General features: G+C 41.0%; 1 protein-coding gene across 2 annotated transcripts; it reads right to left on the bottom strand.

Annotated features, from left to right (window-relative positions):
• Positions 1-8,893: 8,893 nt before the first annotated feature.
• Glrx2 (glutaredoxin 2) lies at positions 8,894-17,505 on the bottom strand. Of its 2 annotated transcripts, XM_045160058.1 has the most exons (5): positions 17,322-17,454; positions 16,680-16,806; positions 14,561-14,624; positions 9,570-9,746; positions 8,894-9,174 (listed from the first exon to the last, which is right to left on the bottom strand). In XM_045160058.1, the coding sequence occupies exons 3-5, from the start codon at positions 14,621-14,623 to the stop codon at positions 9,040-9,042; spliced, it is 375 nt and encodes a 124-aa protein (XP_045015993.1). In that variant the 5' UTR covers position 14,624; positions 16,680-16,806; positions 17,322-17,454; the 3' UTR covers positions 8,894-9,039. The 2 variants fall into 2 exon arrangements, with proteins under 2 accessions (XP_045015993.1, XP_004659577.2); XM_004659520.2 differs by lacking the exon at positions 16,680-16,806 and having other exon boundaries at positions 17,322-17,505.
• Between the last annotated feature and the right edge of the window lie 388 nt (positions 17,506-17,893).

Below are 17,893 nucleotides of genomic sequence, written 5' to 3'. Positions count from 1 at the left end.
AAGACCCCTCTTAATTCTTCATAAACCACTCCCACCTTCCCCCCACCCCCTGTGCTAAAGCTACCTTGCATATATGTAATATGCAGTCTCTTACTTGTGGCTTACTGGCAGGGTATAGGTAACATATATATATATGATATATTTTATATATTTTATATATATTATGTTATATATTATATAATATTTTTATTGACAACTTCTATACTTACAGACAACAAACCATTATATTCCCCTCTACTCCACTCCCCTACTTTCTCCATAACTGCTCTCTGTCATGTCCCCTCCCTCACTCCATTAGTCTCTCTTTTAATTTGATGTCATCATCTTTTTTTCCCATTATGAGGGTCTTGTGTAGGTATGACTAGGCACTGCAAGATCCTGGATATCAAAGCCAAATTCTGTCCGGACAGTTGTATGTAAGGAGTGGTAACCTTCCTTTGACTCTTATATTTTTTCCAACACCTCTTCCACAATGGACCCTGAACCTTACAGGGTGTGAGATGTTTCAGTGCTTGACACTCTTCTGTCCCTTCTCAGCACTATGTTGCATTTTGGGTCATCCCAGTGGTCATTGCCATCTGAGAAGAGAAGCTTCTCTAACCAGAAGTGAGAGCAGCATTGATAAATGAATATGAAAATTAAGTGTAGTGCTTTCAGTGTAATTTGGTGAGAGTAATATATGCATTTATCCAGACAAGAGCAGGCTTTATATCCCTAAGGCTCATGACCTCCCCTCACATAGGCTTTTGCGTAGGTTTTCAGTGCCAGGCACATATTGCCTCCCATAGAGTGGGCCTTCACTCCAATTAGAGAGCAGTTGGTTTCCCCCAGAGCAGACATGCCACTATTGCACTTGCTCAGTTACTTGGCTTATCTGGCCAAACTAGAGGTTCCCAGTGTCCACTGTTTTCACTGCTGATGAGTTCTGTGTCCCATAAGACTGCATACAGTGCAGCTTTTTCCAGCTTTCAGTTCACTGTGCTACAGGGAGAAGGTTTTCTGCTCAGCACCAGCTTGATTTCTCAGTGATTTTGCTGCTCAGGCATGTGAAGTCTTCAGCAATAGGGTCTTACCATCTCTTTCTCACAGGGAACCAAGGGCCTTGGAAATAGCCTATAATGTTTTGGAGGCAACAGGGACCTCCCTGGCCAAAGACTCACTGGAAGGTATCCCATCCCAGGCACTGAAAATTTTCTAGTAACCATCTATGGCTTCTGGATATGCCATTATTTAAGAAATTAGATTTTCATGTCTTATTCAGAATATCTTGAATTTTGATTGACAACCCTCCCCCTGGCCCTTTTATACAATTTCTTCCCTTGACCTAGCTTAGTCCTTTCCCCTCCCTGTAATCTGTTCTTCTACACTCATATATATACAATACCATCCTCTTAAGACCTTCCCTCTCCTCCCTCCCTTACAGCCTTTTTCTAGCTTATGGGCCTCTGCAACTGATTTTTGGTTCCAGATCACACACAAGTCTATACATTTGTAGTTAGGATCCACATACAAGAGAGAACATGTGATGTTTGACTTTCTGGGCCTGCGTTACCTTACTTAGTATAATCCTTTCCAGATCCATCCATTTCCCTGAAAATTTCATAATTCATTTTTCTTACTTCTGAATAGAACTCTATTGTGTAGATGTGCCACATCATTATTATCCATTCCTCTGTGGATGGACATCTAGGCTAGTTCCATTTCCTAGCTATTGTTAACAGAGCAGGAATAAACATGGTTGTGCAAGTATCTTTAAGGTAGTGAGAAGAGTCATTAGGATATTTGCCTAGGAGTGCTATAGCTGGATCATATGGTAAATCTATTTTTAGCTGTCTCAAGAACCTTCACAATGATTTCCACAATGGCTGTACCAGATTACATTCCCACCAACAGTGCAGAAGGGTTCCCCTTTTACCACATCCTCGCCAACATTTATTGTCATTTGTTTTCTTGATGGTAGCCATTCTTGATGGGAGAGAGATGGAATCTCAAGGTAGTTTTAATTTGCATTTCCCTGATGGCTAAGGGTGTAGAACACTTTTTCAGATGTTTATATGCCATCTGTATTTCTTCTGGTGAGAACTCTCTATTTAGTTCCGTAGCCCAATTTTTGACTGGGTTGTTTGATTTCTTATTGTTCTGTTTTTTGAGTTCTTTGTATATTCTAGATATTAATCCTCTATCAGATGTGTAGCTGGAAAAGATTTTCTCCCATTCTGTACGTTGTCTCTTTGCTGTATTCACAGTGTCCTTGGCTGTACAAAAGCTTTATAAGTTCATGAGATCCCAGTAGTTGATTAGTGGTTTTATTTTTTGAGCAATTACGATTATATTCAAAAAGTCATTACCTATACCAATATGTTGAAGGGTTTCCCCTATCTTTTCCTCTAGCAATTTCAGAGTTTCATGTCTGATATTAAGGTCCCTGATCCACTTGAATTTGATTGTTGTGCCTGGAGAAAGACAAGGATCTATTTTCATTTTTCTACATAGAGATATCCAGTTTCTCCAGCAACACTTGTTGAAGAAGCTATCTTTTCTCCAATGAGTATTTTTGGCATTTTTGTCAAAAATCAAATGGCTATAGCTGCCTGGATTAACATCTGTGTCCTCTCTTCTGTTCCATTGATCTACATGTCTGTCTTTGTGCCAATACATGCTGTTTTTGTTACTATGACTTTTTAATATAGCTTAAAATTGGGTATGGTGATTGTGGTGGTTTGATTCAGGTGTCCCCCATAAACTTAGGTGTTGTGAATGCTAGGTTCCCAGCTGATGGATATTTGGGAATTAATGCCTCCTGGAGGGAGTGTATTGTTGGGGGCGGGCTTAAGGGCTTTATAGCCAAGTTCCCCATGCCAGTGTTTGGCACACCCTCCTGTTGCTGTGGTCCACCTTATGTTGGCCAGGGGGTGATGTCCATCCTCTTCTCATGCCATCGTTTTCCCCTGCCATCGTGGAGCTTCCTCTGAGCCTGTAAGCCAAAATAAATCTCTTTTTTCCAGAAGCTTCTCTTGGTTGGGTGATTTCTGCCAGCAATGTGAACCAGACTGCAACAGTGATACCACCAGCCTTATTTTTGTTGCTCAAAATAGTTTTAGCTGTTCAGGGTTTTTCTGTGCATCCAAGTGAAATTTAGGATATCTTTTTCTATTCCTGTGAAGAATGCCATTGGAATTTTAATGGGGATTGCATTAAATGTGTAGATTGCTTTTGGTAAGATTGACATTTTCACAATACTGATTGTTCCAATCCAAGAACATGGGATTTCTTTCCATTTCCTTGTATCTTCTGCAATTTCTCACTTGAGTGTTTTAAAGTTCTCATTGTAGAGCTCCTTCACCTCCTAAGTTTATTCCAAGTTACATTTTTTTTTTTTCAGGCAATTGTGAATGGGAGAAAATCCCTGATTTCATTCCCCACACGTTTGTTGCTAGCATATAGGAAAGCTACTGATTTCTGTGTATTTATTTTACATTCTGCTATGTTGCTAATAGTGTTTGTCAGCTCTGACAGTTTGCTGGTAGAGTTTTTAGGGTCTTTTATGTATAGAATCATATCATCTGCAAATAGTGGTAATTTGATCTCATCTTTTCCAATTTGTATCCCTTTTATGAGTGTCTCTTGCCTTATCGCTGTAGCTAAGACTTCCAGTACTATATTAAATAAAAGTGGAGACAGTGGACACTGCATTTATATGATGTATTACATTTATCAATTTGCATATGTTGAACCATCCCTGCATCTCTGGGATAAAGCCTATTTGGTTAGGTTAAGGTATTCTGTTTGCCAATACTTTGAGAATTTTTGCATCTATGTTCATGAGGGAGATTGGTCTGTAATTTTCTTTTTTTGTTCTATCTTTGCCTGGTTTTGGTATCAGGGTGATGCTGGCTTCATACAAGGAATTTGGTAGGATTCCTTCTCTTCCTATTTTATGGAAAAGCTTGAGAAGCAATGGCATTAGTTTTTCCCTGGAGGTCTGGTAAAATTCAGCAGTGAATCCATCTGGGCCTGGGCTTTTTTTAGTTGGGAGATTTTTGATAACTGTTCAGATCTCCATGCTTTTTATAGGTCTATTTAAGGGATTAATCTCATCTTGATTTAATTTAGGTAGGTCATATAAATCAAGGAAATCATCCATTTCTTTCAGATACTCATACTTTGTGGAGTATATGCTTTTATAATATGTTCCTGTGATTTGTTTAATTTCTCTGAAATCTGTTGTGATGTTACCTTTTTCATCTCTAATTTTATTAATTTGTGTCTCTTCTCTCTTTCTTCTGGTCAAATTTGCTAAGGGTTTATCAATCTTGTTCATCCTTTCAAAGAGCCAACTCTTTGTTTAGTTGATCCTTTGGATTTTTTTTTTTTTTTTTAGTTTCTATTTCATTAATTTCTGCCCTGATCTTTATGATTTCTTCTCGTCTACTCATTTTTGGTTTGCCTTGTGCTTCTTTTTCCAAGGCCTTAAAGTGGAACATTAAATTGCTTATTTGTGAACTCTCTTTCTTAATATAGGCACTTAGAACTATAAATTTACCTCCTAGGACTGCCTTCCTTGTGTCCCAAAGGTTTTGGTATGTTGTATTATCATCATCATTTGATCCTATGAATTTATTGATTTCCTTTTTGATTTCTTCAATGACCCACTGATCATTCAATAGTGTATTGTTTAGTCTCCATGAATTTCTGTATGCACTGTAGCTCTTCTTATTGCTGAGTTGCAGTTTAATCCCATTGTGGTCAGATAGCATACAAGGGATTATTTCAATTTTCCTATATTTGTGGAGATTTTCTTTGTGTCCTAATATATGGTCTATTTTAGAGAACGTTCCATGTGCTGCTGAGAAAAATGTATATTCTGCAGCATTTGGATGGAATGTTCTATAGATATCTGTTAGGTCCATTTGTTCCATGACATCATTTAATTCAGATGTCTCTGTTTATATTTTGCTGGAATGACCTGTCAATTGATGAGAGTGGGATATTGAAGTCTCCCATTCCAATTGCCTTTGATGTTGTCTGTGACCTTAAGTCTAATAGTGTTTGTTTGATGAAACTGGGAGCCCCCATGTTAGGTGCATATATGTTTAGGATTGTAATGTCCTCCTGTTGCAGTGTTCCTTTAATCAGTATAAAATGACCTTCTTTAGCTTTCCTCACTAATGTTGGTTTGAAGTCTATCCTGTCAGATATTAGGATAGCAACTCCTACTTGTTTCCTAGGCCTATTTGCTTGAAATATCATTTTCCATCCTTTCACCCTAAGGCAGTGTCTGTCTTTTATTGAGAGATGAGTTTTCTGGTGACAACAAATGGCAGGATCCTGCCTTTTAATCCAGTCTGCAAGCCTGTGTCTTTTGGATTGTGCATTGAGGCCATTGATATTAAGAGTTATTATTGAAAAGTATGCATGTATTCTTGTCATTCTTATTTTGTAGTGTTTCTTGTTTTCCCTTTACTTGTTTTAACTGTTATTTGAATGTGGTTTATTTTTTCCTATTTCCTCCTGTGTGTGTTTTGCTTTCTCTTTGGCATTAAGAATTCCTTCAAGTATTTTCTGGAGAGCTGGTTTACTTGTCATAAATTCCTTTAGCCTGTTTTTGTTGTGGAATGTCCTTATTTCTCCATCAATAATCTTTGTTGACAGTTGTTATCTTTCAGAACCTGGAGTACATCATTCCAAGCCCTTCTGGCTTTTAAAGTTTGTGTTGAGTACTCTGAAGTTATTCTGATGGTCTTGCCTTTGTAGGTGCCTTGCTTCTTCTTTTTTCAATATGTTTTCTTTGGTTTGTGTGCTTAGTACTTTAATTATAAGATGGGAGGAGAGGTTCTTTCCAAATTGTTTTGTGTTCTGAAAGCTTCTTGTATCTGCATTGGCATTTCTTTCCTAACTTCGGGAATTTTTTCTTCTATGATTTTGTTGAAAATACTAAGCCTCTGGATTGAAATTCTCCTTGTTATAATCGGAATTCTTTGTTTGATCTTTTTATAGTGTCCTGGATATCTTGAAATTCTCATTCATACCTTGCTATTAGCTTCTCTTTCTCTTTGTTGGACTGTGTTATATATGCCACCTGGTCATCTAGCTTAGATATTGTTCTTTCATCCACTGTACTGGAGAGACTTTCCACCGAGTTTATTTCACTGACTATATTCTTCAGAGCCAGGATTTCAGCCTGGTTTTTCTTCAGTATTTCTATTTCCTTACTCATGTTTTGTAATGACCTCTTTATTCCATTAAGCTGGTTCCCTGTGTTCTCTTTCAGTTTTCTTCTTTGATTCCCTTCTCTGATTTCTTTGAGCATAGATACCATCATTTTCTTGAAATCTTTGTCAGGCATTTCATCTAAAACAGTCTCACTGGTGATTATTTCTGATGGGTTTATAGTTTCTGGTGGGACTGTATTGTCTTGATTCTTTGAGTTTCTTGTATTATATTGTAGCGACTTTTGCATCCTGAATTGATTTGATGCTTCGGCTTTCTACTTATCTGCAGTGTTCCCAGATGTGGCTATCCACTTCTATATACCCTCAGGATATGAGTTCAAGGTGCCAGGTGTAGCTTTTATCCCTCAGTCAAGCCACAGAAGTAAGCCTAGGTGTTCAGTTTGTTTGCTAAGCAAGTATTCTAGTGGACTGGGTGGAAAATTTTACTGGCAAATTCTAAACTTCAACTCAGTAACATATACAATTAATAAAAGCCAGCACAAAGTATGCAATTGTGGGGATTAAAACAGATATTCATATAAAGCCAGAATCCCTAAGGGTGTGTGTTGTTCTACACCCTTAATCTTGTCAACTAGGAGGTAGAGATTTCTGTTCTGAATTGGGTTCCAGGTCAACCTGGATCTGGATCAGACCCTGTCCCCAATAATGACTGAAGCAAAAAACAAAGGCCCTATCCATATGAAAGGACCAAAGGCAACAAGATTTAATTCCCAAATACAGGTTATTTGAAAATGGTAAAGGCAACCAAGAATATATATCCCATAACCTGCCCTGACAAGAAAAGATTAGCTCTTGCAGAGGACTGTGTACCTGTGGTGTTTTGTTGTTGATGATGTTGTGGCTCAAGCATCTAGAGTTTGAGTGCAGTGGCTTGAGGCCCTGGTGTGCCAATCCTGTCTCTCAAAAATATATTTATATAATATAATACCTTTTAAATATACTTTTATCAATGGACAGAGTTAGTACATTGTTGTACCAGGGCCTCTTACCACTGCAAATGATCACCATCTAAATGTCTCACTTTGTGCATCTGGCTTTAGGTAAGAGATAGGGATTCAAACCTGGACCAGCAGGAATTGTAATCAAATACCTTTAATCACTGAGTCATTTCACATCTGGCTTTAGGTGGGAACTAGGGATTCAAACATGGGCCAGCAGGCTTTGCAAGCAGGCACCTTTAACCACTGAGTCATCTCCCCAGTCTCCCAAAAGAGTACTTCTTATAGGGTAAACCTTGTTTGCCAAGTTTAACTGAAATGAAATCTATTTGAAAGTATAACCAGTGACAAAACAACAGAATGTCTACACTAGAAGTGACTTTAGGGACACTCATCTATGTTAGTTACTTCTTGTAGTTCTGGAGGCTGACAATTAAGCTTAAGATTAGAAGACCAGCTCTAGAGAGGCTTCCCTGCTATGCCATCCCATTGTAGGAGGAAGACAGAAAAGAGTGTGTTTGAAAGGATGCTAAACTCATCTTTTCAGCAATAACCCACTTCTGGGCTAACTAACCCAATTTGTCAATACAGCAATAATCCATCTGTCCTATGACCTAATCACTTTTTTTTTTCTTTTTTTTTTTTGAGGTAGAGTCTCACTCTTGTCCAGGCTGACCTGGAATTCACTATGTAGTCTCAGGGTGGCCTTGATTTCATGACGATCCTCCTACATCTGCCTCCCGAGTGCTGGGGTTAAAGGTGTGCACCACCACTGCCTGGCTTCTAAAGGGGCCACCTTGCAACACTGTTGCATCAAGTATTGTTCCCAACACATGAACTTCGTTAGGAGGCACATTAAACAGCAGGAACATTCAGTCTAACCTTCCATCTAATACCTGGCTCCCTTTAACATTTCCAGACCAGACGTAGTGGCTAAACATGTATTCCATGCCTAGAAAGCTGAGCCAGGAGTACTGCTGTGAGCTTGAGGCTACCCTGGGCTACACTGAGACCATCTCAAGAAATAAAAATATTAACCAACAGCTGGGCAACACATTCTGAAAGACAGAACTGTGCCTCACAATATTACTTGCATTTCTGAACTGTTTTGGAAGTTCATACAATGCTGAAATCTTCCTCCTTATAATTCCTTCCATAGGTACATTTCTGTTCCCTGAAGCTATTAGGTCATTAAATGAGCAATTTGGTTTCTCTATGATGAACTTCATTCCATCCTACAAATTCCTGTCTGTTCTACATGTACAGCATGTGAAGGCATGTCACATATAGTATCCTCACCTAGTTCACAACTTACCAATGAGAGACAGATTTTACAGAAATCACACATCAGTCCTCATTACTAAAAGCTAAGGTTAGTGAGGAGTTAACTCCTGAATATTATAGGGAATAAAAAATTTCAAGTACTTACCTCCTAGCTCCTGGTTGTTGTAAAATTCACCTATAAATTCTTTATGTAGATTTTTTAAAATTTATTTTAGAGAGAGGCTGATAGAGGGAGGTGAGAAAATGGGTGTACCAGGGCCTCCAGCCACTGCAAATGATCTTCAGATGCATGCACTACCTTGTGCATCTATGTTGGTACTAAGGAAATCAAACCTGGGTCCTTATGCTTCACAGGCAAGTGGCATAGCCGCTAAGTCATTTCTTCAGCCCTATAAATTCTTAATAAAACATACTCTTTATATTTCGATACAAGTCCCCTTTCAGTTTCAAATACATCTCATGACAATTTATTGTTCATTATTAATAGTCCTCATGAAAGTAACACACATACTTAAACATCCTCAAACAATTAAAAGGATTTAACAGATATGATCATTGTATCTGACATTATGCATGATGACTATCTACTGAACTTCATTTCTCTTATTTTTTTTAAGGTAACACTGGCGAACTAGTGGAAGCAGTTTTCCTTCTTTATGAAGCCTATGAGTGTCAGTTGCTCCTCCAATAAAAGTTCCATTGACAAATATTCTTGGAACCTGTTGAATAAACAAAAGATAAATAAGGCTTAACTTTTGTTTTATATACAGACTTCAAGAGTCGAGAACAGTGGACACTAAAACCCTCTTATAAGCCCAGCAATGGAAGAATGGTCCCTGTACTATCCAAGTAGAGTGAAAGAATATCTTTATCTTGCAAAGAATGCCAAAGGGAACTTAATAATCTACCAGAACACCCTTCTTACAACACTGTTCAGTCATCACACACAGAAACACATGCACCAATCCACAGTAAGAATAAAAGTAAAACAGCCATTTCCTTAATGTACAATCTTCAGAGAATGTCACTCAGTTGTCCTAGCTTGAAGCTCTAAGAGCCAGGTGATACAGCTTACCACCTGTTATGGGGACAGTAAAGCTGAGGATATACTCACAGTTCTTGCACCTGTCATTTTGTGAAGAGCATCTTGAAACTGGCTCCCATATTCTAGCTTGTCCAATTCCACAGCTTTATAATTAACATTCATGTCACGGAAAATGTTTTTGGCCATTGTACAATAAGAGCAAGATGTTTTTGAGAAAATAACCACACAATTGTCAGAAATTGTTTCCTGGAGTAAAAAAATTCAAAACAAGAAAAACATCTTCATTGTATTTTTTTTTTAATTAGTGGAGGGCTGGAGAGATGGCTTAGCGGTTAAGTACTTGCCTGTGAAGCCTAAGGACCCACATTAGCCAGATGCACAAGGGGACACAAGTGTCTGGAGTTCGTTTGCAGTGGCTGGAGGCCCTGACGTGCCCATTCTCCCTTTCTCTCTATCTGCCTCTTTCTCTCTGTTACACTCAAATAAATAAATAAATAAATAATTTTTTAAAAATTAGTGGAAAGCATGTCGAGTTTGGACTCTCACTCCATAATGCTCAGACTAAGTCCCTATCACCTGGTGTATCATCTGTAGGGTTGTAAAAAGCAAAATGTAACCGAATGGAAAGTACGGGGGTGGGTTGGGGTGGGGGGGATTATTAAAAAAATAGCAGTCACAGCAACAACACATACAGCACCTGTGTGTTCTCTCTTTACGCAGTCTTTTCAACCTCATAATCCTGATGTAGATCCTTCAATTTAGTACATGAAGAAGTGGGGCACAAATGAATGTAAGCAACTTATTTACTCCTTGGCTAGTGAATTATGAGCCTAGGCAAGTTTGGCCTTATAGTCTAAACATTTAATCTCTGTCATACCACTTCTTTTAAAAAAATGTTTTTTTATCTGCAAGCAGTGACAGAGAAGATAGAATGGGCACGCCAGGGCTCCAGCCGCTGTAAACAAACTCCAGATGCATATGCCACTCTGTACAGCTGGCTTCACATGGGTACTGGGGAACTGAACCCAGGTTGTGAGGCTTTGCCGGCAAACACCTTAACTGCTGAGTCACCTCTCCAGCTCAATATACCACTCCTTAAATACTCAGGAGGTATTAAAACTTTTTTTTAAAGTCCATCTCTCCTTGAAGTGCAAAGCTTTCACTAATTCAAGTTTAGGCAACAGCTTACACCTCTACTTCCATCCCGTCCTATCCTTATATAATTAGAGTATAAAAGCTGTATGTGTAAGCTATTATTTTTTGTTGCTATTTCCAGAAATGCTGTATAGATGGTTTGAAGCTAAGGATCAGACTGAGTCATAGCCTCACTCTAGCCCTGGCCATCAGGAGCTCTCTGGGTAGGCCAGGCAGCCTCACACTGGCACTAATCCTGTTGCCCCTGCCTTCCAGTGCTGGGATTACAGCCATGTGCCACCACAAAAAGAATAGAAATTGTATTTTTCTTTTTCTTTTTTTTGAGGTAGGGTTTCACTCTAGCCCAGGCTGACCTGGAATTCACTATGGAGTCTCGGGATGGCCTCGAACTCATTGGAATCCTCCTACCTCTGCCTCCTGGGATTAAAGGCGTGAGCCATCACGTCCAGCTAGAAATTGTATTTTTCAAACAATCTCCAAAGATGATTCTGTGACAGCAGCCTGGTTTGAAAACTGTTCCCAGGCTTTGGCACAATGGCCGTAGATTTTGTCATGCACTGACACAGCCTGTGAAGTATGCCTTTGATCCTTGTTCTTAAACACATGGTGTCCAGGTCCATCAAAGGGTTTTGAGAAGACAGGCCTGGCACCCAGGCAAATTCAGGACAATTCTGGCATCTAGACATCTGTTATTTTTGTGTGATGGGTCATAAGGAATGTCTTCAGGATAAACACATAATAGAAAGTGTAGTACCCAGTATCTAAGTCTGATGCAAAGTACCTCATCAGTCAGGCTATAGCCTTGGGTGAAGGAGAGTCCTGAGTAGTCTCTAGATTCCTTCTACCTGACTGCTCTAGTTAGAGACACACTACACCCATCATTTAGAGAGGTGAGCAAGCTGGGTACTGACAAGGTACAGACAAACTGATGAAGAAATTCATAGAATACCTGCCTAGCACCAGTAAGCTACACTTTTGCCCCAAAACAAACAAAAAAAGATGGAGGAGAAAAAAGAGGATAATGGATATGTCTTATAGGCTGCAAGGGGGAAAAAATCCACACATAAGAGAAATTCAGGGGGTTCTGAGACAGGGTTCTCACAATGTTGCCCCAGCTGGCTTTGAATTTTCTGTCCTCCTGTCTCAGCCTTCCTAGTGTTTGAGACACTACACCTACTTAAGAGAAATTTTCTGAAGCCGAAGTAACTAAGATTGGCAGAGAAACACACAGGAAAATGAGAGAACACAAGCATGTACAGTAACTGTAAGAGAATGCTTGACAGAGTAACTACTGCATACAAAGTTCTGTGTTAAGGTACAAATTTGCTGAACAGCTGCTCATGCCTCCATCAAATAGCAACCAAGGCAATGAAGGCTTTACTGCTGGGTATCAACAGTGGTCTTGAAGTCGGTCTGATGAATAAAGTAACCTCAAAGATCCAACTTGGAGTAAAGACTCCATGAAGAAAAAAAATCTCCGAGGCCTGGGGAACAACTCAGTAAACCTAAATACTTTCTTGGCCTCATTTTTCTTCTTGTCTTCTATTTGTGTCATGATCTGAGGGTAACTTCTCACTTCAACTGGATGCATGATTTTTCTCTGATCTCTGAGTCTCATATGTGTATTTCCTTTAAGCCCTAGATCTACCATATGAGTATTTCCTCTCAACTCTGGATCTACTTCCTGGGTAATTTCTCTAAACTCAGGGTAACCATGGGTATAACTCTTTTTACTACCCATTTCACATCTGATTCCTGGCCCCTACTTTAGTCTTTCCCTCTATTTTTCCTTAAGCCATTACCACCTTTTCTCTCTTAACTTTCATCAATGCGGAAGCTCAGAGCAGATGTTGTGCCTTCCACAAGTACAAGTTTCTTCTAAATCTCTACAGAAAAACTTCTAGATCCTGTTGTCCACGTTTGTGACTCTGCTCCAGCCTTTTCCTAGACTTCAATTTTACTTAAATGAACCCGGTGAACTATGGTGTGTCCTCTACACAAGTGTGTGTTTCTTCTAAATCTCTCTACATGAGTACCTAGATGGTATTGTCCACGTTTGTGACTGCTCCAGCCTTCTTCCTAGACCATGATTTCTCTTTAATGAACCACATGAGCTATGCTGTGCCTTCCACACAAGTGCATGCTTCTAAATCTCTCTATAGAAAGCTTCTAGATAATATCATCCATGTGCTTGTGACTGCTCTAGACTTTTCTTAGATCCCAACTTCCCTTAAATGAACCCCACAAATCTATTAAATGAACCTCCAGAATTTATGATTTCTCCCTAAATAAACTCAAGAATTCATTTTTTAAAAGCATGGCGTGGTGACACATGTTTATAATCCCAGTGCTGGAAAAGCAGACACACGCAGATCCTTGAGGCACACTGGGCAACCGATACAATCCAATTGGTGAGCTCCAGTCCAATGAGATATGATCTCAAAAAAGTTACATCCTGCCGTGCGTGGTGGTGCACGCCTTTAATCCCAGCACTGGGGAAGCAGAGGTAGGATCACCCGTGAGTTCGAGGCCACCCTGAGAATAGAGTGAATTCCAGGTCAACCTGTACTAGAGTGAGACCCTACCTCAGATTAAATAAAAAGTTATAACCTGAGGAAAAACACCTGAGGTTGTCCTCCAGCCTCCATAAGCACACACGCATGTGCACACATTCAACATGCACACACACACAAAGAATAAAACTGAGCCAAACCTAGTGGCACAGGCCTATCATCCCAGCTACTCCAAACAGTGAGACAGGGCTACAAGTTCAAAGCCAGCCTGGATTAGAGGGAGTTTAAGACCAGTTTAGACAACCTATTGATACCTGGCCTCAGAAAGTAAAAAAAGGCCTGGAAGTCAGGTTCAATTCCTCAGGACCCATGTAAGCAAGATGTACAAGATGGCACATGAGTCTGGAGTTCATTTCCAGGGCTAGAGGCCCTGGCATACCTATTCTCTCTCTCTCTCTATCTGCTTCTTTCTCTCTCAAATAAATAATAAACTATTAAAAAATTCTTTACAGAGGGCCTGGTGTAGTGGTGAACGCCTTTAATCCCAGCACTCAGGAGGCAGAGGTAGGAGGATTGCCGTGAGCTTGAGGCCACCCTGAGACTACATAGTGAATTCTAGGTCAGCCTGGACTAGAGAGAGACCCTACCTTGAAAAACAAAAACAAACAAACAAAAAATTCTTAAAAGAACTCCGGATATATGTGCCACCTTGTTCATCTGGCTTATGTAAGTCCTGGGGAATCGAACCTGAGTCTTTTTGCTTTACAGGCAAGTGTCTTAACAATAAGCCATCTCTCCAGCCCAAAATAAAATATTTTTAAAGAGAAATGAAATTGAGAAATTTTGATTACCAAAATTATATACAACTTGTCACAAGGATTATTTTTAAACAACTCTTAAAATAACTGGGCATGGTGGTACAAGCCTTTAATCCCAGCACTCAGGAGACAGAGGTAGGAGAATCGCCATGAGTTCGAGGCCACCCTGAGACTACACAGTTAATTCCAGGTCAGCCTGGGCCAGAGACCCTACCTTGAAAAACCAAGAAAAAACCTCTTAAAATATTTTTATTTCTGTGCAAGCAGAGAGAGGGGATGGGTGTGACAAGGTCTCTGGCCACTGAAAACAAACTTCAGATATATGAGCCACTTTGGGTTTGGGTTTCTCTTATGTGAGTACTGAGGAATCAAACCTGGGCAATCAGGCTTTGTATCCAAGTGCCTTTAACTGCTGAGCCATCTCTCCAGCCCAATTTTGATAAACTTTTAAGTATGTACTAGTTTAGTAATTTATTTACTGAATTATGTGAAATATAGACACAGAATAAGCACGTTAAATGTATACTTTTAACAGAGAAAAAAAAAGTTTCCTTCATCTTTCCCACTTACTCACTTGGATCTGGTTCACAGGACTACTTGTTGACTTCCCCAGAGATGATGGTGCATTGTTTCCCATCCTAAGACAAATGCAAACAAGCAGTGCAGTTAACTGATCATCTATCACAAGAGTGCCATTCAAAATAACCTCAATACAAATATGCCCAAGTACACAAACTATGAAAGACGTTTTACTTCCCAGTATAAAATTCATGTTTAGGGCTGGACAGATGGCTTAGCAGTTAAGGCACTTGCCTGTGAAGCCTAAGGACCCAAGTTCGATTCCCCAGTACTCACATAAGCCATATACAAGGTGGCTCATGTGTCTGAAGTTCATTAACAGTGGCTAGAAGCCCTGACACTCATTCTCTCTCTAATTCTAAGTATTTTTTTTTAATTTCAGTTTACAAAGAGCTTTGCTAAAACCAAAAGAATCTGTGCGCTTATCTAAGTAGCTTCGCAAGTTCCTCTAATTGATAAAATCAGTCACTGTGCTTAAAGTTCAGCACTTTCCTTTTTTAATTTGTTTAATTTTATTTATTTGAGAGAAAGAGGCGGGGGAGGGCGGAATGGACCATTAGCCACTGCAAACAAACTCCAGATATATGTACCATCTTGTGCAGCTGGCTTACGTGGGTCCTAGGGAATCAAATCTGGGTGCTTTAGCTTTGCAGAAACGTGCCTTAACAGCTAAGCCATCTCCCCAGCCCAGCCCAGCACTTTCTTTTTTTTTTTTTTTTTTTTATAATCACCAGATTATATTCTACCCTATGGATGGCCCAACATAGCTAAGACATGCCCTTTCATTTCCTTTTTGTGTTTCACTCTAGCCCAGGCTGACCTGAAATTCACTATGTAGTCTCAGGGTGGCCTCAAACTCACAGTGATCCTCCTACCTCTGCTTGTGCCGGGATTAAAGGTGTGCACCACCACACCCCACTTTTATTTCCTTCATAAAACATACAACTCTCTCCCTCCTTCTGTCTCTAATATATAATTTAAAAAAAAAATTAAAGGGCTGGAGAGATGGCTTAGAGGTTAAGGTGTTTACCTGAGAAGCTTAAGGACCCAGATTCAATTCTCCAGGTCCCACTTAAGCCATATGCATATGATTACACATATGTCTGGAGTTTGTTTGCAGTAGCTGGAGGCCCTGACACACCCATTTGTTCTCTCTCCTTCCCTCTCTCCGTTTCTAATAAATAATTAAAAAAACAAAACATGCAAAAACTCCACAGTGTGAAAAGGAACCTACAAAGATTCAGAGTTTTAAGACTGAAAATTCCCTCACAGACAAAATAGTGACAATAATCACTCCGACCTCAAAACATTTTTGTGAGGATGAAACAACATACAGAAACAGACCGTGCCTTACACTAAATGTTCCCAATCTCTTGACATCCTAATTCATAATTATAGGCACTCTCATTATCTTAGCATTTATTATCTAAAACATGGCTATTAGGAGCTTCTAAAAGGAGGTACTTGTAAACAGAAAAATACTCACTTAAAAAAAAAAACAACCAACCAGTTGAACGACATCAAATCTTTCCACTTATTCCTGAACCTTTTTTCCCCTCTAAACCCAAAAGTAGCACACGTTTGGTGTTTGTTTGCAGGGGGAATTTTTTAATATAATTTTATATAATTTTTTTATATATTAATTTGAGAGGAAAGTGCAGAACAAGCTGGTCGGGGCCTCTTGCCACTGCAAAGGAATTCCAGAAAGCACCACTTGGTACATCTAGCTTTACATGTGTACTAGGAAGTGAAACCTTGGCGGGAAGGTTTTGCAAACAAGCACCTTTAACCACTGACCCATCTCCCTAACACAATAATTAATGTTTTAAAAGCTGTTTGTTTGCAAAGCCCAAGCTAGAAAAGGCTAGATGGGGTTCACCTGGACCTAAGGAACAAAGACACAATCTGTTTTCAACTATAAAAACAAGTCTTTTCATCTCCTCTCTCGTCAAACTCATCTTCAAACCACTTGCTAAGGCATTCACGATGAACACCCAAGAGAACTTTCATAGAAAAGTTATTTTCTTGGAAGTGAAAGAGCTAGGAAGAACATCTGAAATATTACCCCCCCCCCTTCTCTGCTAAAGAAGTGCTCTTTCCTTTCTATAACCTACCTTCAATTTCTACTTGAGCTTTCCTATTAAAGAAAGGAGGCTCCACCGAGGAAATGCACACTGAATATGTCACTTCGACACTAGTAAAGGGTCAACGTGCGCTAAACAGTATGTATCACAAAGATTCCTAAAGGGAACACACGGGTCAATTAACATCAGGTGATTAACGCGCTTTCAAAAGTTAATCACGACTTTTCTGTACTCTCGCAGCCCGGACAGTATCTCCGATCATCTTGAGAACTCTCCTCGGAGGGATGGATGCGCGGAGGCCGGGGCTGCTGCTTCGAGGCGGGCGCCCGCGGGCAGCGTCGGCCCGCCGCCCAGGGTCCGTGCAGGCCAGCGCCAGCCACGCCTGCAGCCGCTCACAATGCCCATCTGCAAACAGTGACCATGCAACAGCAGCCGTCACTTCCTGCGACGGGGCTGCCAAGGCGTAAGGAACAAAGGAGCATTTCTGGCCGACACTGAGCACCTTCGAGTGAGTGCAACGCCACGCCCGGGACATACGGGGGCCTCGCGTCCGAGGCGCCCGCGTGCCACAGCTCATCCAGCTACGCACAGGGCCCGGGGAGCAGCCGGCCCGCAGCATTCACATCCCCGGGTCCCCCGCGCCCCGCACGGCCGTCCCGTCCCGCCGCCTACCCTGAGGCCGCCGTGCCCGCCGCCCGCCCGAACCGTCCGGCTAAGCTGCCCGCGATCCGGACCAGCTGCGTCCCCGACCACGCTGACCGGTGACGGGACATGACCACAGCTCTGGCTTGCAGCGGGCCAAGCGTCTGACGACCACCACGCGGGAGAGCCAACCTGGTCGTGGCAACCCCGCCCCCGCGGCCCGCGCAGGCGCAGGCGGCCTCCGTTTATGCTGCGACTGCGCGGGCGGCCTCCGGGCGTGCTGCGACTGCGCATGCTCGCTCCACTGCCCTGCCCGCCCCTCACCTGCGGCTGGGGTTGTCCGTAGCCGGGTCCCACCGCTGGTCGGAGCTGGAAAGGCTGGGGAAGAATGACTCTGAAGTAGAAAACCCAAATAGCCTGGCGTGCTCACGTGACGATGGCCGCAATGCCACCACCTCCTGTCACACAAGTTTCTGTGCGGATGAAGCCCTAATGCCATCCGGAAAAGTTGTAGGTGAAGAACACGTGCATGTCATGGGAATTTGGGCTTTTACAGGAACAAGCAAAAGAAAAATGCAATCCAACGTTGAACTTTCTTTCCA

This window comes from Jaculus jaculus, chromosome 1, assembly GCF_020740685.1.
Source record: "Jaculus jaculus isolate mJacJac1 chromosome 1, mJacJac1.mat.Y.cur, whole genome shotgun sequence".
Taxonomy (NCBI): domain Eukaryota; kingdom Metazoa; phylum Chordata; class Mammalia; order Rodentia; family Dipodidae; genus Jaculus; species Jaculus jaculus.
The sequence above is the reverse complement of the archived record's forward strand: the minus strand, read 5'-3'. Positions and strand labels throughout refer to the sequence as shown.

Excerpts from the sequence above, each read along its gene's own strand:
- Glrx2 (XM_004659520.2), bottom strand. The coding sequence starts at position 17,422 with ATGTCCCGTCACCGGTCAGCGTGGTCGGGGACGCAGCTGGTCCGGATC. Across the intron at positions 14,625-17,321 it reads GCGGGCACGGCGGCCTCAGG|GATGGGAAACAATGCACCAT; the intron begins GTAGGCGGCGGG and ends CATTTGTCTTAG. Across the intron at positions 9,747-14,560 it reads GTCCTGTGAACCAGATCCAA|GAAACAATTTCTGACAATTG; the intron begins GTGAGTAAGTGG and ends TTTTTACTCCAG.